The sequence below is a fragment of the Pogona vitticeps genome, chromosome 5 (genome assembly GCF_051106095.1).
Source record: "Pogona vitticeps strain Pit_001003342236 chromosome 5, PviZW2.1, whole genome shotgun sequence".
Lineage (NCBI taxonomy): Eukaryota > Metazoa > Chordata > Lepidosauria > Squamata > Agamidae > Pogona > Pogona vitticeps.
In genome coordinates, this window is record NC_135787.1 from 128,915,321 (window position 1) to 128,941,948 (window position 26,628).

Consider the following 26,628-nt stretch of genomic DNA (forward strand, 5'->3'; position numbering starts at 1 on the left):
TAGCACTGTGGTAAGCATTACTCCCAGTGAGGATGTGCGTTGGCTGCACATGTAAAAACCGTCATCATGACATGCTCTGTTCATTTTAAACATGCTTTGTGCAGTAGGCAAAACTGGAATCCTGGGTAGTCCACACTCAGTGGTGGCTACGTACAGCTACCTATGTTTGGCAGTTTTGTGATTGCTGTTGGGAAAATTGCAGTTGTTTAATCCTAGTGCAAGAGTTGTAAGTCTCTGAGCTACTACTCATCTTCCAAAGCAGAGTGGGGAAACTTTTCACCCTCCAGATATTTTGCCCCTCGGCTCCCCAAAGCCCCCACCACTATGGTCAGTGGTAATGGTCTGTGGGGCAAAGATCCCTTTTCTGCGTGCTGCTGTTGTGAGCCATCAAGTTGCTTCTAAGTTATTAGTGACCTCCAGAAGGTTCTCTCTGCAGCAGCTTTGTAAACATGCAGTGATGGTTTCCTTTATTAGTGGATTCATCTGTTACCTGCTCTTCTGCTTTTTCTGTTGCCTTCCACTCATCAAGCCATTAGTGTGTTTCCCTGTGAGTCTCTTGGCTCCTCATGAACCGTCCAAAGTACCGTAGCCTCAGTTTATTTATTTATTTTTTTTGCTTCTAGCAAGAATTCAGGCTTGAACCCACTTTTGATCCCTCTAATACAGTGGTTCTCAAACTGGGGTCCCCAGATGTTCCTGGACTGCAATTCCCAGAAGTCTTCACCACTTGCTGTACTAACCAGGGTTTCTGGGAGTTGCAGTCCAAGAACACCAATTGGAAGCCGCTCAGAGTGGTCGCATAGACCAGATGGGCGGGATACAAATCAAATAAATAAATAAAATAAAAATTAAAAAAAACCACTGCTCTAAAACATTCATCCAAATCCGCATTTCACAGGTGCCACCACTTATTTGTCTTTTTTATTTGTTCTTTTTAAATTATTTTGTTTTTACCTGTAATAACATTTGGAATTATTCTTATTTTTCCCCAGCCACCTTTTTTTTTTCACTGCCCAGTTTCCACATCCCTACATAGTGGTCAGCAATCGAGCATAGTCTGCGGTTTCCCTCCCAGGGTATTGGGGGGGGGGGGGGAAGGTTTACAATCCATTTTTCCTCTTTCTGGAGACGGTTGGTATCGCGAGATTTCGCCGCGTCCTGGTTGCTGCAGCAACAGCGACGCTCGTTCCTACCCCGGGCCGGGGCGTACTCCCGGGCTCTAGTTGCTTCGGGAAGCATCGACGACATCCTAGAATTGAGGTAAACACGTTTGGCTTCTTAAAGTATGTATTATTTTTTTTCGTTCGACTAGGAGGGGAGAAAATTTGGGAAGAGGTGGAGACAGAACTGCAAGAAAAAGGTTTTTATGCGGCTATTTGAATCCATGACTACAATTCCCAGTGTGCTGTGCGCGACAGCTGCCTTTTGACATCTTTATCGGGGCGGCCGAGACGGGGGTGGAGGAATGAATAGCTTTCCACCTCTCCTCTTGCAAGACCAAACAGTCGCGCGATGCATCTTGGGAACTGTAGTCCTCAGATAGGGAATGTGTCTTCGGGAGAGCTGAAGATCGCGAGACACTGCTTGACCGGCTCAGATTGGTGTGTTGGTGTGTAATAATGAGGGGAAGGTTGTGTTTTGGTTCTGCTGCATTCCAACGGTGGATAAGGGGTTGCCATCTAGGTGGAGGGATTTCCTGTGACTTAGATTGGTGCTTACAACAGGTGGAACTTCAGCAGGTGTAGTTTTCCCCAGAATGAAAAGCAATGTTTGTTTAACTTTCTTTCGTGAACGCTCCTTCTCCTGACATCGGAACCGTGGCTTCACTACAGAATTATGCAACTTGCCGACGAGTCGCATAAAAGAATCATAATGATGATTTTTTGGTGCATTTTCGAAGAGATGTGATGTGTCGATCACTGTGATCTATCAATAGTGACACAATGATTCTTGCACAGAGGTTGTAATGCAAAGAAGATCGTTCAGAACAGAATCTTTCAGTCACAGTGGCTGAAAATTACTTTGTGGGACTCTTGGAAAAATAATTGTAGTTAATTACTGTACTCTCCAAGCACTTGACATTGAGAATGGTGGGCAGGTTCAATATATGACTGACATATTCTTGTGGGAGGTGACAGCATTTATTTCATATAGCATCTTAGTGGCAACGTAGTGTTTAATTTTGCTGTGCAAATGCTCTTTGTGTTAGCTCTCACATCTTCACTGGCCAAAAGGTTCAAAAACTCAGGTAGCTATGTTGATCCATGTCAGTAAATCAGTTCTAGGAGTATTTCAAGTTTGAAGAGCTTTTGAGCATTCAGGATCATTTTGCATCTGCATTGCTGGAAGTTGGATGTTATCCTGACTTAATTGACTTTGGACAAATAGCTTTAAAGGGTGATGTTGAGTTCCATCTACCAATCTGCCAGGTTCTTCAGCCAATAAGGTTTTTCTCTGAATTATGAACTGTAACAATCTGTTCTTTTATTTTTCATTATATAACTAAAGGAAGTGTTCAAGCTTTCTGCATGTTATGAGTCTTGAAATTCTCTGCATCTTGCAATACATCAAAATTTCAAAAGCTGTTTATCTCCAAGCTACCACTTTACATTCAATCATTTTGCATAACTGTAGAATTTAAAAAGCATTTACTTTAACTTTAAAATATATTAGATACTGTAGTATGTGCTTATAACAGTCTGTTGAATGTGGCTGGGACCAGGACAAAATATTGCTTTGTAAGATAAGAAATCAGAAATAAAGTGAACCAACATTATGCTGTACCGTGCATTAAATCTAAATTTCCTTCAGTAAGATTTTTATAGTGCTTCATATGTTCTCAGAACTTTCCAAAGATATCCTAAAGATATCCTTTCTTATTCAGACATAATTTTCTAAATTTAAATATTGCTATGTACTGAACTGAGTTGCAGTTGCCCTCTTAAAATGTACTGATACCAATAGAAAAGAGATTGCTAGGAGCAAGTATGCCAATTAAGATAACAGTTTTAATGAGAGCTAAGTTTTTAAATACTGACTTCCTACTTTTTATGTTGTGTAAGATAAAAACAAGAAAGAAGATCTTGAAACTTACTCCAAAAGTAAGTCTGAGAAGCTTTACAGTCTGAGAAGCTTTACATAGGCTGCAGTTTTCAGCACTATTTATTTATTTATTCATGTATTTAGTGATTAGAACAAAAATGGAGGGACCGTGGTGGCGCTGCGGGCTAAACCTCAGAAGCCTTTGTGTGCTGCAGGGTCAGAAGACCAAGCAGTCGTAAGATCGAATCCACGCAACGAAGTGAGCGCCCGTCGCTTGTCCCAGCTCCCGCCAACCTAGCGGTTCGAAAGCATGCAAATGCAAATAGATAAATAGGGACCACCTCGGTGGGAAGGTAACAGTGTTCTGTGTCTAAGTCGCACTGGCCATGTGACCACGGAAGATTGTCTTCGGACAAACGCTGGCTCTATGGCTTGGAAACGGGGATGAGCACCGCCCCCTAGAGTCGAACACGACTGGACAAAAATTGTCAAGGGGAACCTTTACCTTTACCTTAGAACAAAAATGACTAAAATCCTATTTGTTAAGCCCACCTGCAGGTGGTATAAGTATTGGTGGCACACTGCAAGAAAAAATTGGTGTAGGTATTTGTTGAGATTATGGTCAACCACTATAGTTTCGTGGCCCAGTGGGATCAGAAAGACAGCTGTGGTCAATAAATTCATTCAGAAGTCTACAAACAAAGAGAGAAGCTGGCAGCAAAAACTTCAGAAAGTTTAAGAAAGAAAAGTGGGGGGGGGAGCTGCCTGAACATATGCTTTTAGATCCTTATATAGCATCATGACTGCCCCCAACAGTCATGTCAGGAAGAACTTTCTCCAATAACACATAGTGTATTGAATGGGTGAGGAAGAGATGAAAAAAGTGTGTGGGTGTTGGTTATAGTTGTCTAACAGTCTTAAAAGCCCTTGCATACATTCTTTAGATTTTTCCTGGCTGATTATAGCTAAAGGAGGTCATCACCTTTATCTTAACAGAAAGACAGAAAGAATATCAGCTCTGGCAGATGCCTCAAAGGGGCCCAACATCTTCATCCTGGGTTAACTATGCTTAAGCAAAAACAAGACGATCTAAGAAAGTAAAATTAGAAAGCAAGCTTCTACAGAGTACAGTAGGACCCACATATCCACAGGGGATTGCATCCAAGCCCCCTGTGGATACTGAACACTGCAGATAATAGTGAACACTATATATATGGCATGGTAAAAGGGGGAAAAAACTAAAAATATTTTACATTCATTACCAGAACTGTCTACTAGAGGGTGCCAGTGAGCATCCTATGTAATCTTCACCAAGTATTCACAGCAGTTTCTTGCTCCTTCTAGTGGCCAGTTCTAGTAACACATATGAAAATCATTTTTTCTGGAATTTGTTTCTTCTAATATTTTCAATATTTTCAGACTGTGGATAAGTGGAACTGTGGATATGGATCCTGTAGATACAGGGGTCTTACTGTATAACAATGTGGAGAGACAAAACTGATAGCAGTATTGTTATAACACATGAAGTCATTCAATTGCAAATGCCTTCATTAACTCATCAAGTGTTCCAACACTAGAGGCATTCAAGAGAAATTTAAACAACTACCTGGAAGATATCCTTTGACTTGTATTCCTGTAATAAGCAGGGGCTTGGACTCGATGGCCTTATAGCCTCCTTCGAACTTCATTATCCTATGATTCCGTAATCAACTTGCTGCAATTAAAAGCAAAGCAAAGTGTTCTGCTTATATACCACCCCATGCTGCTTAAAGCACTCTCTAGGTGATCTACAATTTAATTATGCAGGATACGCATTGCCTGCTCCTGCAAGCTAAATATTCAGTTTACCGACCTCAGAAGAATTGGAGGCTGAATCAGCCTCAAGCTGGCTACCTGAGCTTATTAAGATTGAACTCAGGTTGTGAGCAGAGTCTTGACTGCAGTACTGCAATTTAACCACTGCACCACAACGTACACAATCATCACTGGGATTTCCATTAACTGAATTATGCCACATAAAAGCCCAGTAGGATTTAGCTACCGTAATATATCCTAAATTATTAAAATATGCTGAAATATAAATGAATATACAATCTGACAGATTTTCAGGGTTGGGTGTGGTTTGTCTAGAGAGTTTTCTACTTGTAGTTTTTGTTGAACAGTAAACAGGACAGCCAGTAATTTGGAATGAGGCCTAATTCTAAATTGGAAATCACATAATGTTGTACTTTGTGTTTTTGTCTTTCTCTGGTGAAAATTAAAGATAGGAACTTCTTTTTTTAGGGAGATGGCTGACCCAGCAAAGGAAGGAAATGACCTGGATGTAGCAGATGCTGAGAGGCAAAGTACAGAAGACACCTCTGGAACAAAACAAACCGATTCTATAGGCACTGAAGAAGAGCAGATAGGGGTAGCAGAGTTGGATGAAGCTACTTTGCCTATAAAAGAGGAACAAGCCTCAGATGTGGCAACTGGTGAATCAGATGCCACCAAGGAATTGGTGGAGGAATGGAAGACTGCTGAGGAACAGGCCACTGCTGAAGAAGCAGTGCAGGATCCAGATGCTGCTGAGAAATCAGTTGATGGCCTTGCCACTGCTGAGGAACCAGCCCAAGGACCTGATGGTACCCAGGAGCCAACCCCTGTTAGGGATCTGGCTCAAAGTCCAGCTGCTGATGAGGAACAAGTTCAGGGACTGACTGTTGCCAAGGAACTTCTGGAGGGGTTTAATGCAGGGCAAAAAGAAGAAGAATCCCATACAGAAACCCAAGATGGAATCCCAGAGGTTCAGAAAGATATTTCACAGGTCGAAGAACCTGCTGTTGAAATTAAGCCAACTGAAGATGGCACAGGTGCCCCGATAATTGAAACAACCCCAGATGCTGCTGAAAGTGTTTCAGAAAAACATCTTCACTTTGCAGCATATGGCTTAATGGAAAATTTGGCAAGTCAGAAAACAGAGTTTCCAGAAATTATAAGAGACCCTACTGTAACAGGTATACAGTTTGTTGGCTATAGTAAATGGCCACTGCTGCCTTTGTTACTATCATTACTATGTTGTCATAATCCAGCTTGTTTCCTGCTTTCTCATGCATGAAAAAATTTACTTTTTGACAAGAACTCCAACTAGCAAAGCCACTGGGCCACACTAGCTGGGAGTTTGTCATCCTAAGTAGTGTACTCTTATGTCGGATAAAATGCACAAAAGCTCACATTAAAAATATAAAAGTTAGTTGTATTCACGAAGGCTTTCATGGCTGGGATCTAATGGTTGTTGTGAGTTTTTTGGGCTCTTTGGCCATGTTCTGAAGGTTGTTCTTCCTGATGTTCCTACTCCAATCCTCTGAAGATGCTGGCCACAGAGACTGGTAAAATGTCAGGAAGAACAACCCTCAGAACACGGCCAAAGAGCCCGAAAAACCCACAACAACCATAAAAGTTAGTTTTTAAGGTGCCACCTCTTTTTTTGGTCTTTTTTTTTTACTTTCCATTTTCATTTAGTTTTCACCTACGTATAATAGTCATCCAGAAAGTAACTTTTCTCATTTCTTTGTTTTCTTAGTCATTCATTTAAAGCATTTATATCCTGCCATTTAGCCAACAAGACTCTCAGTAATTTTTAATGTAAGTAGTATGACAGCCGGCTGGACAGCTCAGTGGTTTATATATCTGGCTGTGGTTGGGAGTTCAATTCCCCACTGTGCATCCTGGGAGAAGAGGCAAGAGGCACAGTCCCAGGTTGCCCCAGGAAGAAGAGAATAGTAAACCATTTCTGAGTATTCCTTACCTGGGAAGTCCTGAAAGTGGTTGCCATAAGTCAGAATTGACTTGATGGCATGCAGATATTATTAGTATGACAGTCTGTGCGATTATGTGCGATCAAGTAATTTCAAACTTGTGCTGACCCTATGAACTAGTGGCCTCCAGATAGTACTGTCATTTACAATCCTGCTCAATTCTTGCAGACCCAAAAGATACAGTTTTGGTGTCACTGTTGAAACCCCCTGTTTCAGAAACATTACAGGTGAGAAATCTTAACAAAGGTGCCTGAGATCATCTTAACATACTTAAACTGTGTCACTAGAGAATAAGCACCTTTGGTTTACTTTTCGGGGAACATGGTTTGGATTGCAATATGAGATGCTTATGTTCTCTTGCATGTCTATGCATTTTGCATGTCTGTACAACGCTCTCAGCATAAGCAAAAGCTTCTCCATTGATTTGATGGATATGGTGTATTTTCTCTGTGCAAAGGGATTTTGAGTACTGTGCATATCTAGGTGGTCTACTTTGGGCACACAGTATGCGATTATGTACATAGAATAATTCTTTCTGAAAATAGTAGCATCCAAAGGATTATATGTAATCATTCATTTGATGGTGGTATTGTTTGTTGGTGTTCTTGTTGCTATAATATAATATTATTACATAACATTCTAACAGCTGTATTAAAAAATTAAATCTTAAAAGTAAATGTTGATTTTAACATGTTATTTAATTTGTTGTATGAAAATATCTCCCTACAGTTTCTTTAAAATAAGTCATAGGGTTGAGTTTACAAGAGCTGAGCAGGACAGGTGAAAACAGGACATTCTGCAGATTGCTTATTCGTAGGGTCACCATAAATCAGAGATGACTTGACAGCACATAACTAGAACATTAAAGTGCGCTTTAAATACCCAGGGTAGATGACAAAGAGAAATGGAAAACCTCAGCTCATAACGGTGTATGTAGAATCAATTGCCTTCAAAATGCAGTTACTAATATTTAGTTCTAAAATAGTTGTCCAAATTGTTGAAGAAATAGGTCATAGATGGATTTGTTTGTTTTTCAGTTAAATTCATGCTGCATCCTGACATCCAGATTTTCACTAAGGATTTTGCCATTAACCGAACTGTGGAGCATATCAAACAATACTTTGCAACACGACTAAAAATACCACTGAACTTTTTACAGATTATGTTGCTAGGTATGTATCACCTACCAGGAAGCATCTCTGTGTCTTTCTTTAGATCTGTCAATGTAATTGTGATATATTCCCAGAAGGAGATGATAATGCAAATACAAATGATGATGATGATAACAGTGTTAAAAGAATCCTCTGGCAAACTTTCTGAGGTACAGCCTGAATTGCAAAATTGATTAAGGAAATCATGGGAGCTGTCAAGCCACCAAGGGCTAATTAGGAGCAATGTTGTTGCATTGGTTTTTGCCCCCAGTTACCATTGTCACAAAAATGTCAACAACCTCAGATATGCAGGTGATACCACTCTGATGGCAGAAAGTGAGGAGGAATTAAAGAACCTCTTAATGAGGGTGAAAAAGGAGAATGCCAAAAATGGTCTGAAGCTTAACATAAAAAAAAACTAAGATCATGGCCACTGGCTCCATCATCTCCTGGCAAATAGAAGGGGTAGATATGGAGGCAGTGACAGATTTTACTTTCTTGGGCTCCATGATCACTGCAAATGGTGACAGCAGCCATGCAATTAAAAGATGCTTGCTACTTGGGAGGAAAGCGATGACAAACCACGACAGCATCTTAAAAAGCAGAGAATCACTTTGCCGACAAAGATCCGCATAGTCAAAGCTATGGTTTTTCCAGTAACAATGTACGGAAGTGAGAGCTAGACCATAAAGAAGGCTGACCGCCAAAGAATTGATGCTTTGAATTGTGGTGCTGGAGGAGACTCTTGAGAGTCCCCCGGACTGCAAAGAGAACAAACTTATTCATTTTGAAGGAAATCAAGCCTGAGTGCTCACTGGAAGGACAGATCCTGAACCTGAGGCTCCAATATTTTGGCCATCTCATGAGAAGAAAAGACTCCCTGGAAAAGCCCCTGATGTTGGGAAAGTGTGAAGGCAAGAGGAGAATGGGAGGACAGAGGACGAGATGGATGGACAGTGTCATAGAAGCTACCAACATGAATTTGACCCAACTTCGGGAGGCAGTGGAAGACAGGAGGGTCTGGCATGCTCTGATCCATGGGGTCATGAAAAGACCGACACAACGTAAACAACAAGAACCATTATCACACAGTATCTGGACTGACAGCATCCTTTCAGAACCCCAGTTTATTATTTACAAGATGAAAGAGGGGGCTTTGTGCAATTTCTACATGATAAAAGCCCATTTTGGGATGATAGCAGTATGGATTTTCCCTGAATGTGCATGCCATCCTTATTTTATCCCTGTCTAGGTAAAGAAGTTTTTGATCTTTCTGTTTGATGTGAAACCTAATGACCTTAATAATATTTGTTTTTAGGGAGAATAATCGAAAATGATGAAACCCTGTGGAGGCTCGGGGCTCGGCCTAATGGCACTATTCAAGTTGATTTGTTTTCTCTTGATGAAGACAACTTTCCAATTCAGGCACATAAACTCCTACATGAATTCTACATGGCTGATGTTATAACTGTTAGAGTACAAACAGGTACAGAGTGATGCTCAAATATGCATTCTACCTTAGTCTAATCACACGTGTTATTTATATTATCCTGTGTGTAAGTTAATCACACTGTTTTTATCTGAACAGATTCAGACACAGTTCAGGAGGTAGATGTTGAGATCAAACGACCAACTTTTCAGAAACCATTTCTGGGTGGCTTTAGACATAAGCTAACTGGCACAGAGTACCATAATGCAGGATCTCAGACAGATCCCAAAAAACATCCAGATAAAGGATATGAAGAATTCTGTAGGTCAACACAGGTATGTTTGCAACACAATAAATTAAAATGCTAATATAAAATGAGCTAAAAAGCTGGTTGAGAAACAAAGTACTGTATCATCCAGCATATTAGATAATTACATGAACTGCTGTTTTCTGATTCACCTATCCATTCACTTTTTGTTTATTTTAATTTGTATAGAGAAAGAAACTTTGCCTTTAACACAGGTTATTTTTAAGAAGTAAATTAATTAAAATGAATAATTTTGTTTTTAGACAGTTGTTGAGAAGAGACGGCTACAGCAGACCAGAAATACAACTTCCACCCAGATGACTAAAATTGGTGTCTATGTATCAAATATTACTGATAAACTTATAGAACCAAAGGAATATGTGACAGCTGAAGAATACCATGCAAAACGACTTAAGGCAGTAAGTAGTAATGAAATTCTAACTTTTTACCCAGTAAGTTAAAATATTCTTTAAGGTTGTAAGGTTTAAGAACTGATGGTCCACAAAATATTCAAATGCTTTAATCAGTTCACTTCTATGCATGTTCAATGGCAGAAACAAAACATGACAAAACATACACATTTATTATATATATACTGTATATTTAAGGTCAGATTGTAAGGGTACTTTTGTACTAGATGTTGTTGCATGCCATTGTAAATGTCTACTCAACACTGTTCTCAAAGCAAGCATGCAGTTATTACTATTAATGGTTAATCTATTTAGAATAAAGAATAAAGTGTAGTGCTTGTAGAGAATCCAAAAATAAGAGTAGCTAGTACCTACTAATATATTAACCGCTAAACTGTTAAAAATACACAAGCTTTTGACTCCAGCAGGACCCCTCAGAAGGGGCAGTTCCCAGCTTTTAGGTTCCTTAGCCAGGATATCCAATGGATTATGAGAGTTGTGTCCATAATTCTCTGGAGCAACACAGTTGCCCACCCTTGATGTACACATTTCATAGTCTGGCAGGTAATCTATTTCCTAGAAAATCCTAGCCAGTTTTCTCTATAGGTATGATTTCTGTGTAATGTTTAACACATATATAAGATACTATGTTATTAGTGCTTTTAGGATATATACAGAATATTTGTTCTCTTTTTTTTTCTTTCCCACTCCCACCTCCTGTTTATAGACAGTTGTAATACAAACCTATCACCGGCGATGGCTAGCTAAGAATATAGTTAAAAAACTAAAAGAAGAACTGAGGTTGAGACTGGAATGGGAGGCAGAAGAAGAGCGAAGAAAAGAAAGAGAGAGAGCCAAAAGACTGCTAAGGGAATATAATCGAAGGATGTACCCGAGAACAAAAGATGACTTTGAATTACTCTATCATGCTTTAGAATGTAAGTTGGTTTAAGAGATTTATCTAAAAATGAAATTACACCAAATTCCGATATTTGCTGAGGCAAAATTAAATATATACAGGGCACTTAACATTTCTGAATTATTTCCAGGGCCACACCAATTGTCATGAAACACAGTGAATCCAGAGCCTGGACAGGTCTTTGAACTGCTTCTCTTAAATTCTAGGACTTGTAGTCCAAACTGAGGATTATAGTGTTGTAGTCCAAAAAACACAGCTTTTCCAATCAGTGTTTCAGTTCAGGAAAACTCGTGGGTTTGCAGAACTTTGGCCATGTTTTTAATTCTGCTGAATAAATTGAATCTTCCTCTATGCTGCACTTGCAGCAAGTATCCAATGTTGTCAGAATATACCGTATTTTTTGCTCCATAAGACACATCTCAGCATAAGACACAGCTAATTTTTAGAGGAGGAAAAAAGGAAAAAAATATTCTGAACCAAATAGTGTAATAAAGTTGCATGGTATTTCTATAGGCAGAGTGGTCCTACGTGAGGAGGTCTATTACTTTATAATACATTTTGAATTATGTTCACCATTAGGGGAGTGAAGTAGACACCTCAAGGCACAATACATCAGTGTAAAGTATCAAAAATGCAGGTTTAAGATACCGTTAGAGTGGGTTGCTTTAAATAGTATGACAAATCTCAAAATAACTAAAAGCCTTTCATTCAGTGAGCAACTGAAACAAATCTTACTTTTTACCAACAATGCCTCATGTGCCCCTTAATTTCACCAGTAAGCAATCCAGCCAGGAATTCCTCTGTATTATGTTATTTACGGTACCTGGACAAGTCTTCTGCCTTCCTCCATGGAGCTCTCTCTCTCTCTCTCTCTGTCCTTCTCCTTCCCCCAAAGTTTGGCTGGTCACGTGATCCAGCTGTCCAGTAAGCAGCACTGGTCCTACAGGGCTGCTACGGATGCCCTGTAGTATCAGTGCTACTAATGAGTATAGTACTGGGGGGTCTGTTAAACCACCACCATTTTGCCTAGTCCCAGCAAGCTTGAGGCAGCGTCCTTCCAGATCAGTGTTGTAAAAAAGGTGTAATTATCAGACTGACCACTAGAGGGAATCAAACACAATGTATTTTCTTCATAAGAGGCACAGACTTTTCACCTCACTTTTTTTGGGGAAAAGTGTGTCTTATGGAGCAAAAAATATGGTACTCTATTTTCAAAGCTATAATAATTTTAGAAGAAGCAAAAGCTAAAATGAGTGCTATTGGCTGCATTCCTAGATTTAACTGTTTAATAAGCCCTTTCCAGTTGCAATATTTCATTTCTTTCTCTCATTCCTGCCAACTGTCATACTAAGAGACTTAGGTTGGTAGAATCCTGAACTGTAATAATTCTGAGTGCAGTTCAAATTTAATTAGGAGATTCAGATTTAGGCCTATTTTGTTTCAGATTGATTTAGATGGGATTCAATTTGATATGGATCTGGATCTGAATTAAAATGCAGAAATCTGAATTTCTGTATCCATGATTTGTGTTGAGAAATTAAATGAGATGAACTCTTTGGGAGGTTTTTTCATGTTTGAAATTTGTGGAGATGGTAGCCCTACCCCCACAATTGAATTATTCCTAAGAAGTTGCTAGAAGAAAATTTTATGTGAGCCACATTTACACTTCTCCTTTAAAACAGCTGTAATGTTTTTATCTTTTCACATATGTGAAATTTTGAGCCATGACATAACCTTTTGAATTGATAATTCCTCACAGGTTTCATGTAGATTGGGTGTGTGTGTGTCTGTGTGTTGCTATCCACAGTTTATATTTATTCTAAAATGCTGGAAGCTTCTGATATATATCTGCTTTTAGGACTTATAATAGTACTTTAAAAGGCCCCACTGCTCCATCCCAGGCTCCTAAAAGTTTCTCCAGGGCAGAAAGGAGCCCTAGGAAGCCTTTGAACCTGAAAGGAAGGGGGCGAGGGTAAGAAGCTTTCAATCCATTTAAATTATATAGTCTACTCACCAGATGATGACATATGATGACATCATCTAGTTTACTTGGAGCAAGTTACACCAACTAGATTCTGGCCAATGTTTGACTTTCTTTTAGTGTCCAAATCACTGAATCAGTCTGAAATCTGTATTAGTCTAGTTCCCTTTGGATGTGATCTGAATCAGTCAGAGTCAGCACCATGTGGTTTGGACCAAATCAGCACTCCTTTCCACATACTTCCTGTGCCTCGAGATATTTTGAATATTCACTATCACTTTGTAAATGTAAACTACTTTGCACGAAATTCTGAAAATCAGATGGATAGTAAGTCACTAACCATCAACATATTTACTGTAGTGTCTTTGCTGATGCTGGCAGTATTATACGGGACATAAAGGCTGGTGTTCCATTTTGGAACATAATATGCTGAAGCATGGTCTACTTTCTTTTCAGGCGATCATCTGTCTGCTTTCCCAGGCAGAGCATGCATTCCTATAAAAGTACAGGGTTATGGCACTAATCGTTTCAGTATTCTTCCCATTGTCCATGTGATGTAAGGCTAATTCTTCCCCCGTGCCATTCTGCTCCCTTTTGTGTCAGTTGAGGGTATGGTTTGTTTTGTTGCAGACTTTGTACCAAGGGTGGAGTTTCATACTATGGCGCTTTGAGTGCAAAGTTCATTTCTGCCTTGGAGGCTGCTGGGTGGAATGCTTTTGATTAATTTACAAATGTAAAAAAATACATTAAAAAAATTACTCCAGAAGATCTAGCAAGGAAGTACATTTATAACAATTTTTGTGCAGTGGATTCTAAGGATTTCCTAAAGAAAAATGATTTTAAAGCTGTTGCTCTGAGCAGTGTAGCTGGAAGAGAAATCACATCTTTGTTTGTCCTAAACCGTGGCCAGGTAGGGTAGACCTTTTGCCTACCTGGATGACCTTGCAGTGGGATGAGCAAGTGCTTTTTATCTTTTCTGCCAGACAGTCTATGTCATGGGCTTACTTGCCTGATCCTTTGTTTGTTTGTTTGCTTCCTTCCTTGGTTGTTTTGCTGTTTTCAAAGACATATTCAGGAACGAAACATCTGAGCAACATAAAAAGTGTGTGATGCTGTGAACAGTCAGTAGTTTAACCTAAGTTGTTCTTGAAGAATTAATTTAAATTCAAAGAATCTGGCAAAACTGTTCAAGTCTGAAAACAGAAAGATTATATTGATTTGCCTCTGCTTCAAAAGCTACATTCAAAATGCATAAGGAGTTACTGCCTGAATAATCGGTGTGAGAAAACCTTTGGCTTTGTTTTTCAGTAATATTATCACGGTTACTAGTACAACCTTTCTGGGTGGCTTTGGCCAGAACATAGCCATTGTGGATGTTGTTTTCTGTTTTTAATAGCTCTCATCACAGAAATCAGGCTTGATATCAGTTTTTATGTGTATTATGAAATATTTCCTGGGTTAGATTCAGAATTTCTTTCCTGCACATAATGATGGTGCATATATTGATCTGGGCCGCTCCTGTGTGACCAGAAAGTGCACCTTGAAAAAGCCCAGGCAATTTCAGGTGTTCCTCACTTTCCCTTTTGTGTGGAAATCGTGCCTTAAATCAGTGGTCCCCAACCTTGGGCTTCCAGATGCTCTTGGACTAAAACTCCCAGAAGCCTTCACTACCACCTCTGCTGGCCAGGATTTCTGGGAGCTGAAGTCCAAGAACACCTGGAGGCCCAAGGTTGGGGATGCCATTCATAAGAGTTGACTCACATACTGTTTCCAACACCAAGTGGGAGGGCTTTAAATTGTGTTGCCTCAGATTGTCATTTAGTTTCTCAGTGCCATTGCCTTGTGCTGTTCGTTGCTCCTGTTTTTGTTTGTTGACCATTGGTTGCTTCCCCATAGAGTGACTGGTGATCACTTTTATCCCAATCAAGTGCTTAGTGCTTCCAGGATGCACTTTCTAACTTGCTAGTAGAACAACTTTCACATTCTTGTGAAGCAAAATTTCTGTGATAGCAATCTGATGAATTTATCACCCTTCAGAAGTTTGTGAAGGGCATGCCTACTGAACACAACAGCAGGAGTCTGTTACTCAAGCGAAACAATGAAACTAGCAGTTTTTGAAATGTATACAGTGGTGACTCTACTTACGAACTTAATCTGTTCCAGAGGATGATCGTAACTCAAAATGGTCGTAAGTTGAAGCACCATTTCCCATTGAAATGCATTGAAATGCAATTAATCCGTTGCGGCTGTTTTTTTGGTTGTATCTCGAGGTGCCAGTTGCAAGTGAAAGTGGTTAATCCATCCACTACCACTAGGGGGAGAATTTTTCTTCTTTTAATCTAAGATGACTTAGGTTTAAAAAAGGGCAGGAAAGGAGGGAGGGAAGGAACAATGGGGAAAAGAAGGAAGAAAGGTCATCACTGGGGTACGCAGACCCCTCAGACAAGGGATTGTGCTGTTAAGCACAAAAAGAGAGAAGAGAGAGATAGAGAAGACAATAGGTGGGGGAGAGTTTGGAATCTAAAACACCTTTTAAAACCAAACACCTGTCAAAATCAAACACCTTTTAAAACCAAACACCTTTTAAAACCAAACAAATTTTAAACCCACCCACCAACACCTTTTAAAACAAAAGAGAGGTCACTTAGCTCTTGGTGTATTTTGGAGGACATCACAGTGACTTCTGGCTGGAGGACAGGCAGGCAGGTGGGTGGTGAGATGGTCATCACTGCAAGGCAGAGGTCCCCTCTTTTGGGTCCTCTTCTCCAGGGGATCCGTGTTGCTGTCTCTTGGCTGCAGGCTCCATTCTGGTGAAAAGTTGCTTCGTCTTGCTTGCTTCACCTGCTTCGTCCTGTGCTGCAGAACCTTTCTGAAATGGCTGACCACATTGTCGTTCATCATGTCCAAAACTCTTCCTGTCACCATCCTGTTTGGGTGGTGCCTCTCAAATAAGTCCTGGCACTTGTTCCATTTTTTGCAGATGGATCTTATCTCCTCACTGCTAACCTGTGCTCCCTCTTCCTCTCCCTCTTCCTCAGTGGAAAGCTCATCCACAAGAGCCTTTTGCTGCTCAGTTTGCAGTTCTGCAAGTTCTTCTGTGGTCAACTCCTCTTAGTGGTCTTCAACCAGCTCCTTTACATCCTCCTTGTTGACCTCCAGACCCATGCCATCACCCATGGAGATGATGTCCCTCACCACCTGTGCATCAGTCACTTCACTGCCATTGTCTGTGGCACAATTTGGCCACAGTTTCCTCCAGGCTGAGTTCAAGGTCTGAGTTGTGACAATTTCCAGGCCTTGCAAATGAGTCTGATGCTGTGAAGGACATTGAAATGTGACTTCCAAAACTCTTTCAGGGTCAAGGATGTCTCCTCGGTGATATTGAAACACCTGGTGAAGAGTGCCTTTGTGTAGAGCTTCTTGAAGTTGCTGATCACTTGCTGGTCCATGGGCTGCAGAAGAGGTGTTGTGTTGGGGGGGGAGGAACTTGACCCTGATGAATTCATACTCCTCGTTGAGATCATCCACCAAGGATGGGGTGTGTGTGCCAGGGTGTTGTCTATCAGCAGAAGGCACCTTTCAGGAAGCTAGTTGTCGGAAAGATTTTTTTTTTTTTACAGTGGGTGCAAACACTTCATAGAGCCATTCCAGAAACTGTTGTCTTGTCATCCAAGCTCTTGCGTTGGCCCTCCACATGACAGGCAGTATGGCCTTATTAACTTTATCGCGGTGGAATGGGCGAGGAGTCTGGGAGTGGTTCACCAGCAGAGGCTTTATCTTTAGATTGCCGGTGGCGTTGGCACACAGCAAAAGGGTCACTCTGTCCTTCATGGATTTGTGGCCCTGCATTTTCTGTTCCTCCTGAGTGATGAAGGTTCTGCTGGGCATCTTCTTCCAGAACAGCCCTGTCTCATCACAGTTGAAGACTTGCTGGGGGAGGTAGTCTTCTTCCTTGATGAATTTGGCAAAGTCCAACTTGAAGGCTTCTGCAGCAGCATTGTCTGAACTTGCAGCCTCCCCATGTCTTATCATGCTGTGAATGCCACTTCTGGCTTTGAATTCTTCTTGCAGTGCACTTCCGGAGGGGTTTCTTTCCATTAAATCACTGTGTTTCTTAGCTTTCTCACAAATGATGGCTTCACTGATGCTTTCCCCTTTCAGCTGTTTCTCATTCATCCACACCAGTAAAAGTTTTTCCAGTTCTTCAATCAGGGGTGACCTGTTCTTTGTTATGATTGTGACTCCTTTTGCCACATCAATTTCTTTAAATAAATATTTCTTCTTCAGTATGGTGAAAATGGTTGACTTTGGCATCTTGTATTCAGAGGCCAGTTCAGTCACATGCATGGTTTTTCATAATGTCCTTTTTCACTTCACTGGAGATGATCTTCGCCTTCCCTTTGCTCTGCTCTTTCTTTGGAGCCATGAGTACTGTTCAGCACACCACAGTACACAAACCCTAGGAGACACAGAACCCAGCAGCCATTATTCCAGCAAACAGACCCCCTCAGCACAAAAAGAGAGCATAGAGAGAGAGAGAAAAGACAATGTGGGAAGAGAGAGACTTGAGTCTAAACCACATTTTACACCATTCCAGCAACCAGACCCCCTAAGAGAAAGGTTTCTCATTTTAAAACAAAAAGACTTTGGAGTCTAAACCACATTTTACACCATTCCAGCAACCAGACCCCCTCAGAGAAAGGTTTCTGATTTTAAAACAAAAGACTTTGGAGCCACATTTTAAACCCACATATTTTAAAACAAAAGAGAGGTCACAGTACACAAACCCTAGGAGCCACAGAATGCAATAAATAAATAAATAAATCCAGCAACCATAATTCCAGCAAACAGACCTCTCAGTCTAATTTTACATTTGAAAATTACAGTCTGATTTTGACATTATAAATCCACACTGCAAGACCCATCAGAACAAAGAAACATAACCCCCCACCTAGCCCAAACCCACGCTGCAAAAACCCTGTACAGTACATAAAGTACTCACCCAGAACAGGCAGTCTCTCTGTTTTAAAAAAGAAAGTCAAAAATCCCCAAAGCAATTAAAAAAAAAAAAGCCAAAAAAATAGTACAGTACAGTACCAGGCAGTCTGTAGTCTCGCTCCATATCCACACCCTCTAACCGCTGGGGCAGAAGATGTACAGAGAAGCAGCCTCTTCGCTGACCAACAGTTAACTGAAAGCAGTTCAAATTTCCTGCTTTCCCCTCCTTTTTTCCTGGTTGTAAGTAAAAGCTCTGGTTGCAAGTTGAAGCACAATTTTGCGGCTGGAGCTGGTCGTAACTCGAAATGGTCATAAGTTGGGATGTTCGTAAGTCGTGGCACCACTGTGCTTTGATTTCTTTCCAAAAATATTTGAAGCATTTCCTGTGAAAAACAAGTCATTGTACGAATCAAGTCAGACACTGTGCAATACAAATTTGGAGTGTCAATTTGTTTCAGTTCATTGTTCCTGAAACATAGTAGCCCATTCTCAATTTGTCAAGAAGCAGTCATCCTCAAAGCAGTGTTCTAGCATAACAGCTTCTTTAGTCCTACTGATTGCATCGTCTAGAGATGAAATGACTGTGACCATTAGTGACTAAACTGATGAGGATTGTTCAGAATACTCTATAGTACCAGGAAGAGCTGTAGTCCAGCTTTTTTGAGTAAAGGGGAACATAAACATTTGCAAGTGTGAAACGGTCTCATCTCCCAGGATGGCAGGAAGTAATAGATCCATGGAGTCACGGAAGCAAGAAGGTTGAAGTACAGTATGAGTGCAGACTAGGCAATGGAATGAGAGACATTGCTTTCTTTGAAAGACAGGGAGAATGAAGGCTGAGAAGACAGGAAATTGAAGTGAGAAGGGGCTAATCAGAGGGCATGAAGGAATTTCACAAAAGCTGAAATCCTACTGCTTAACATAGTAAGTTGCAACTAAAGTAAACCAATGGAATCAATAGAATTTACAGAGAAGCTGACTCACCCACCAAGTGTCCACTGATTCAATGGGCCTATTCTACTTGTGACATACTGTTCTAAGCCACATGGTTTCAGCTATGGCATAGTGATCAGGAAAGTTTACATGCTGTGAATGGAAGGAAGGAGATGCTAGGAAGGCTGGCCAAAGGATGATGGTATAACTGGGCAGTGGGATGAAAAGCAGCAAGTAACCTGAAGCAAATGATGGCACAGAAATGGAGATAAAAACAAAAATAACTTAGGGGAAAAATTGTAGTGGGCAAAACAACATATAGGGCCCAGAGAAAAGAGGAGCTATGTCCTGCAGGCAGGAAGATATGGGAAGCGGCAGAAATGGATATTCTATCAGAAGTGTTGAAAGACTGTCCAATACAAAAGGCAACTGAACGATAGGATTTATTATACAAATGGCTTGAGTCACCAGATAGTGCTTGAATAACATAGAATTAAACTAAGATGTAACCGTAAGTTGATACCTGGAGGGCAATCAAATTGTAGAAAGGGGAAAAGTTGACTTGATATCACAACATGATCAAAAAACAGATTGGATGACAGTACATTTTGTGTTCTCCTCCCCCCTCTTCCCCCCCATATCCCTCTCTACCTTTTGTACTCCTTACCTTATCCCTAGTTTTTAAAAATTAAAAAAAACTTAGGGAAAACATCCTGCTGCTTTGTGATGGTTTCCAAAGTCACAAGAACCTTCAAGGGAAAGGGTTAGGGTCTTACTGACCTTATACTGAACAGGACTCAGAAGTGGAACCAAAGCAGCGTGGGGATCCCTACAATCATGCTGAATACAGTGAGATCAGAGCCACTGGTAGTAAATTCCCTGTTTTTCCTCTTGAACTCCTGGTTGTTCCCATCTCTTGTCAAAGAGGGATATATGCCATGCAGCATGTCTTGCCACTCTTAAGTTAGCCTTTTTTCTTCAGGTATGGCCGAAGACCCTAATTGCCCACTCTTAATTCTGGTTCTTCTGCCTGTCCAGTCAGCCTCTGTACGTGGAACAGGGGTGGGGGATCCATCTTGTGGTCTGCCTGAGCTAGTAAAATGTCTTGAACCAGTCCTGCAAAGCTACTGGAAATTTCTCCAGCTCTTACTAGTATTCGTGTATTGCAGTTAGTAGACTGAGAATGAAGGACCTTAGTTCATAGCAAGGATTTGATTAGGGAATTCATTGCAGAGGAAAGCTGTGGATACAGAATTCCCAGCTTGTTCAGCCATGGTGCTACAACAGATCTGAAATCAGCTGAGCAGTTGCGCTGGCTTGCGAATCAAGCTAGCAAAAACACCAGGTCTGTGTACTGAACATTCACTTAACATGCGGTGAGAAATGACTGTTTTGCTTTGCAACTGCTGCCCCCTTGTGGGTTCTCAAACACTCTGCAGATTTTGCTATGTTGCTTATACACTAACTGCAATGTTTAAAGCATGCAGCCATTCATGCTGATATTTTCAACATAAAAAAAATATTGGCAGGTCCCCTAGATATCTTTTCTCAGATGCTTACACACTGAACATTGTTTTTCACCTGGCTAAGAGATACACAGAAATTCTTGCTCACTGCAACAAAGGTATGTCCAGAGAAGACTGGTTTTCAAATCAGTGTTGTTTCTAATCTTTTCAGATGTACAGTATGTAGAAATCATGATCTTAAACATTTGTTTAGTTATGGTGCAGTGTGTTCAACCCGGAGCAGTGAAATTCTTTGCCACTGGATCCCTTTGGGTGACGTTGGAGAAACTGCCATTCCTCAGCCTTCGTTCCTCATCTCTAAATGGAAATAGCAACTCACTTCTTGGGCTTCTGTGAAGATTAATAAGGAAATGATTTATGAGGAACATTGCACAGCTTAAATATTATATATACACCTAATAAAGCGGTGTCCAGAGAGCAATCTCCCCAACTAAAGACCTAGTCATACATCTTCTTTATTGCATACTGGTATTATCAGGAGAAATAGACCATATACAGGCAGGCTTTTAACAATAAATAAGGGTTTAGAGAATGTTCTAATTTTGAAATTCAGATATTCAAAAATGTTCTTTAAAAATTCCTTTTAATCTTGACCAATGTTCAATTGTTTTTCATATATGATTTTTTATGCTATTTTTGATTTGTATTGTATGTTTTCAATCATTGTGTGCCACCTTGGGTCCCCTGTGGGGAGAAAGGCAACATATAAATATTATTAATAAATAAAAATATATTTAGGACCAGCTCTCATATTTGGCAGAGTTTGTCAGATGCCTCAGTTAGCAGATGCTGGGAGCAGTCACACATGACTTGTTCTTCTGAACCTCTGAATCATTTTCTTCTGTTGAGGCTGTGCCCTTCTACGTTCCTGACCCCCTGTACAGTGTTCTTCAGCAGTGCTGAAATAAACCAAATGTCTATACAGTATATGGAATAGAAGAGGGAGGCACTGTCATGTCCCTTGACCCTCGGGCAGCAAAATGCCTTGGACAGGCCATGCCTTCATTAATGGTTTCCAGCTATTCTCACTGTATGCCAGACAGGTTGTTTACCACATCTGTACATTCATCAACTCATTCTCAGGATATTTGTTGTGTACCAAAAACGTGAATTGGCAGAATATGGATGGGATCAGTTTAGCACATGCTGGGAGACAGTGCTAAATATATGGCTACCACACCATATGTAGTAGTGGGAATAGACTTTTATCTTTTGGCAGATGCCTCTTGGTGGTAGGCATGATTCAGGCTCCTAAAAGAGAGCTTAGGTGGGACTTCCATTGTGGGAGTTCCCTGTGCCTTTTTCACAGATCGGACAAGGCTGGAGCAGGGAGAAGAGTGATTTGGACTGAGGCTATGAAGTAGACAGAAAGAGGATAACTAGCCCTCTGCCAGTTCCTCAATACAAATTGCCTGTGAAGCTGTAAAACTCAGGATCTGTTTCTACTGCTGGAATAAACCAGCAGGGAGGGATGGATGGATGGACGGACGGACGGACGGACAGACGGACAGACGGACAGACTTTAGACCAAATCCAAAACTTTTGTGGCAGTGTGTGCATCCTTACCCTGGTAAACTTGGTACTTTTTTGGGGGGGGTTAATCCTGCTATCTGGTAGCAGGAATTTTTGAAAAAGCAGATGGGGCAATCACATATATGGAATCAGTTCCACATCTGCCCCCAAATAAATGGACCTCTGGCAGGGGAGCAGAAAAATTCTCTCCTCTGGCACAGTGCTCAGTACGCGCACATACCTCGTGTACACTAAAATTAATTTTTTTTCTCAAAGGAGAACCTGGTACAACAGTGGATTTGTTTTTGTTTGTTTGTTTGTTTTTGGTCAGCGAGATCAAACCCTCAGGGTGGAAAACAGGCAGATACCGTTGTGGGCAGCTGAGTGTTTCCCCTCCCTCAACTCACTAGCAAAGGGAGGGGGCAATTTCTATTGGAAAATCAATGCACCCTGATCAGAATTTTAAAAAACCCTCTCCTGTTAAAAGACACTGGAAACTCCTGTTGTGAAAGTACAGTGGACACTCGACTTACAGACTTTTCAAGTTACAGACTTCTCTGGCTGCAAAATTTAGGTTTGACTTGCAGCCGGAGAATCAACTTACAGACCAGAAAAAAACCAAAATGGAACAAAAACGGAACAAAAACGGCCGGTTACGGATTAATTAGTTTTCAATGCATTGTAGATCAATGGAGACTCGACCTGCAGACTTTTCGACCTGCAGCCACCATTCCAATACAGATTAATTCTGTAAATAGAGGGTCCACTGTACCGTGTAACATCTAGTTTGGCCATGAACAACCAAGCAAATGTAATAGGCTAGATAATAAGCTCTGATTAAAATTGTGTTAAGAGCTTACTTAACTAGGTTTATGAGGCATTTTTCATGGCTGTAGTTGAGAACCAAGTTGCTGTACTAAACACAAGGCATTTTCCAGAGCTATGTAAACATTAATTTGTCAGAAATTACAAGAGACTTTTAACTACATTACATTCATTATGCATCTTGTAACGATATTCATGTCAGGGAATGATACTGATACATAGTAAGTCAAGAGTCAGTCTCTGAAAATGAAGAACAAAAGAGCACTGTAAACTACAAAGTCTGTGTTTTCAGGTGATCTAACTATGTATTTCAAGAAGGAGTGTAAATAGAAATATGAACTCCATTTTCCATCTGAAGTGTGGGAACTAGATTTTCCTTTTGTTTTTCTATGAGTGGTTCAGTGGAATGAATTCTTATTTTCTTGACAATTTAACGTGCCCTCCTGATAGAAAATGCAACTGCTTTTCTCTTTGCTTCAAAATATCCATAGATGAGGTTCGAACAGGGTTAGAGAGCACAGAGTTGATCTCCAGTTGCCCAGCCATATTGTTGGAATGTATCTGAGCAGTAGACCAGGGATAAAATGTTTGAATGAAATCTAAATGTGTTTCAATATTAATTTTAGTAATATAATACTTGTTAAATTCTTTTTTAAATATTTGCATACTTACTGTTTTTAGCTTTTAAATATTGTTTTAATGATGTAAGTTACCTTGGGTCGTTTTGGAGAGAAAGGAAGGATAGAAATATTTTAAATAAATAAATATTGTCTGCAGAATGTAGGGTTAGTCTACTCTTCCCACCCTAGATTTCTTGATTTCCATTTTATCGGAAATACATCATTTGTAAGCTATGTATCACACAGTTTGCGTTGCTTAAAAGCAAATTGGAATCGTAAACCAAGTAGCTTTTATCGAAAGTAAAACACGTTAAGCCTGTGACCAAAAATCCTGCAGTGATCAAACATCAACTGAAAAGGTCTTTGTCAATATGAAATAAGAGGAAAGCCTGAATATTATTAATTTATTATTTTTATGTCAAATGTATTCATTATGTTAAAATCTTGTAATAAGTACAGAGTACCTATCCTTTATATCAGTATCTTCACAGTAATGAAGTTCTGGTGAGTAATCAATGAGATGATTCACTTCTCCGTGGGCAGTTGGGTAGAGTAGATGCTGCATGTCTTTCCTTTGCAACACCATGGCTGAAATCCTGTTGCTGTAATTTATATTGCATAAAGCTAATGACACTAACAGTGATTTTTTGGAAGTGAAACATTCCCAACTTCTCTCCCAAGGATCCTGTGCAATTTCTTACATTGTCAGGAAGCTATGAACACTGCAGGACAGGACAGCCAGGATGATGGAAAAGCTCAAATTCAAGGAAGAGGCCTGAAATATCTATAATCAGGTCCCCTTCCCTCCTTTATGTGGCCAAACATAGATATATATATTTTTTAGCTGCAGTAGGAAAATTAAATTTTTGTTTCCTTCCAAACACCATCTTAACCTAGGTTGAGCCACATAGGTATAGTACACGAAGGTTGCTTCCATGCTGTCTTGTTGTTGCTGTTGTTTTCCTGGAACTGCCATCATTTATCAATTTGATTTTTATGGCAAATACAGATATTATAAACAAGTCATTGTTGCAATCAGAGTATTTGTGGTGATTTTTCTGACTTGCAACATAACTGCATTGGAGCAGCCCCTTTCACAGACTGGAAAAGCACTACTGTTATTCCTGGAAAGAGAAGCAGTCCTTGATGTGGACAACGTTAACAATGCCCCACCATTTCCTGATTCCAGTGCCCTTTTGTGCCTTACACTGTGGCCCCTTCCTCCATTACCTAGTTTAGCACAAGTGTGCAGTAACAAATACATAGCATTTCAAAAGAAAATCTCATTGGCAAAAGAGGTGAAAGGAAAGCAGAAATCCCATTAGATCCTTCCTTGCTCTAAAATATCAAAGGGCCTGGCTTGCATTTTTAGGAAATGACCTACTAGAAGTATGTCTGTGAAGATTTTCAGTCATCCAGGTGAGGTTATCTGGAAGTTGAGTCATGGCAACTGGATTTCTTTCTTGTTGGGTTGAAACATTTCTCCGCTCATCCAAGCAGCTTCTTCAGTCTGCAGTTCTTCAGTCTGAAGAAGTTCCTTGTATGAGTAGTGAAGGAAGGCCAGTTGCCATGACTCAGCTTCCAGATCTACTAGAAGCTCTGTAACATGGAATTTTATTCAATTTCAGATATTGCTCTACACCATTTCCTCCACCTTCCTCCCTTTTCTAAGCATTGGAAATTAAGTCATGGTGCTTGGACCTGAGACAAATCAAATCAGACTCACAATTGTTATGTGACAAGTGAATCCTGCTCCATGAAGACAAATATACAAATATACAGGATCAGAGGGAAGCTTACTTTGCCCTTTGATAATCTGTCAATTGGGAGGAAGTATTCTCCTTCAGCTTCTGTTCCCAGTTGTGTATGGATGCTGAAATTAGCAATCAGGTTTCTTGATCACTTGCAGCAAACAGACACACTGATTTTAATTTAGATATCTGTGCATCTTGTTTGCTGGTGGCATCACATTAGTATCAGTTGCTGGAGCAAAACGATACTGTCAAGACAGCAGACTACTAGGTTTTTTTCCTCCAAGAATTTGTTTATTCCACTTGGGTAGTTTAGCTTGTGTTTGCTAGACAGATTGAAGATTTCAGAATACTGTGTTCCTGTTCCTACTTTGGGAGCTATTTAAAACATGCACATCCAGTGATCTTGTCTCCCGCTGCTGCAGTTTCATATGTAGAATAATAACATTTTCTGTTTCTAAGGAGATTAGTAACCTTGGCACAGGCACCTAATTGGATAATTTATAGTCTTGCTCGAAATATTAGTCTCTTTTGCCAATGCTGCCGTAATGGAATTTTGCATTCTAATTTTAATGTGCATTTAAAAGATGGTATAGGCTTTGCTTTATATAGGAACAGCATGCACTTGGAGACTGCATAGGGTAACTCAACAAATACATTTTTATTGAAGTGTTGTGAATAGATACCCATTTACTTTAGACAATATATTTTTCATAAATTTCAGTAACTGCACCATGTGTTTAGGTATCTGGCTGTGGAGCCAGAGGTTGGGAGTTCAATTCCTCAATGTGCCTCCTATGAGCAGTGCCAACTGTCACACACACCCAGTGTCCCCTGTTTGTTTCCCCCCGCACAGGTTCACCTTCGGACACGACCTGTTCTTTTCACCCTTTTTCGCTGCCACCAGAGGGTATTACCCTCACTGTACCAGTTATGAATCTCAGACTATTGCTGCCAGATATAACAAGGTTTATTTAGGGTTTGGTGGGTAATTCACAGAAGAAAAATCAAGGATGTTCTTTTATTATTCATTCAATATATGTGGATTTGATTACAAGTTAGCTTTCTTCGATTCATTCACTTTAATCAAGGTCTCAATATATTCTATGTATTTCTTATTACTTTTAACTCTTTTATATTCTCTAACACACCAACTTCCCCATCTCTGGTCTAATCACTTCACAAATCTTCTCCCTAACTGATTCTCTGTCTCACCCATTTCTCTTGACTCCGCCCCTCCTGTCCTGTCATAGGCTCCTGTACTAGAGCTCTACAGTGACTGACAGGAGTGCCATGTGGGCTGTCCTCCACACCAACATGTGTGGCCTTGGTTAAACTGCACAGTCCCAGGGTACCCCCAGAAGGAGGGAATGGTAAACCACTTCTGAGTATTCTCTATCTCGAAAACATGAATAGGGTTGCCATAA

General features: G+C 40.3%; 1 protein-coding gene across 1 annotated transcript in view; it reads left to right on the forward strand.

The window, feature by feature from the left end:
• Positions 1–1,141: 1,141 nt before the first annotated feature.
• IQUB (IQ motif and ubiquitin domain containing) overlaps positions 1,142–26,628 on the forward strand; it is a 47,072-nt gene continuing 21,585 nt past the window's right edge. The window contains exons 1-7 of the mRNA XM_073000558.2: positions 1,142–1,260; positions 5,326–6,038; positions 7,877–8,011; positions 9,309–9,476; positions 9,579–9,754; positions 9,990–10,145; positions 10,864–11,074. Of these exons, the coding sequence (XP_072856659.2) occupies positions 5,330–6,038; positions 7,877–8,011; positions 9,309–9,476; positions 9,579–9,754; positions 9,990–10,145; positions 10,864–11,074 (1,555 nt within the window). The 5' untranslated portion in view covers positions 1,142–1,260; positions 5,326–5,329. The remainder of the gene's footprint in view (positions 1,261–5,325; positions 6,039–7,876; positions 8,012–9,308; positions 9,477–9,578; positions 9,755–9,989; positions 10,146–10,863; positions 11,075–26,628) is intronic.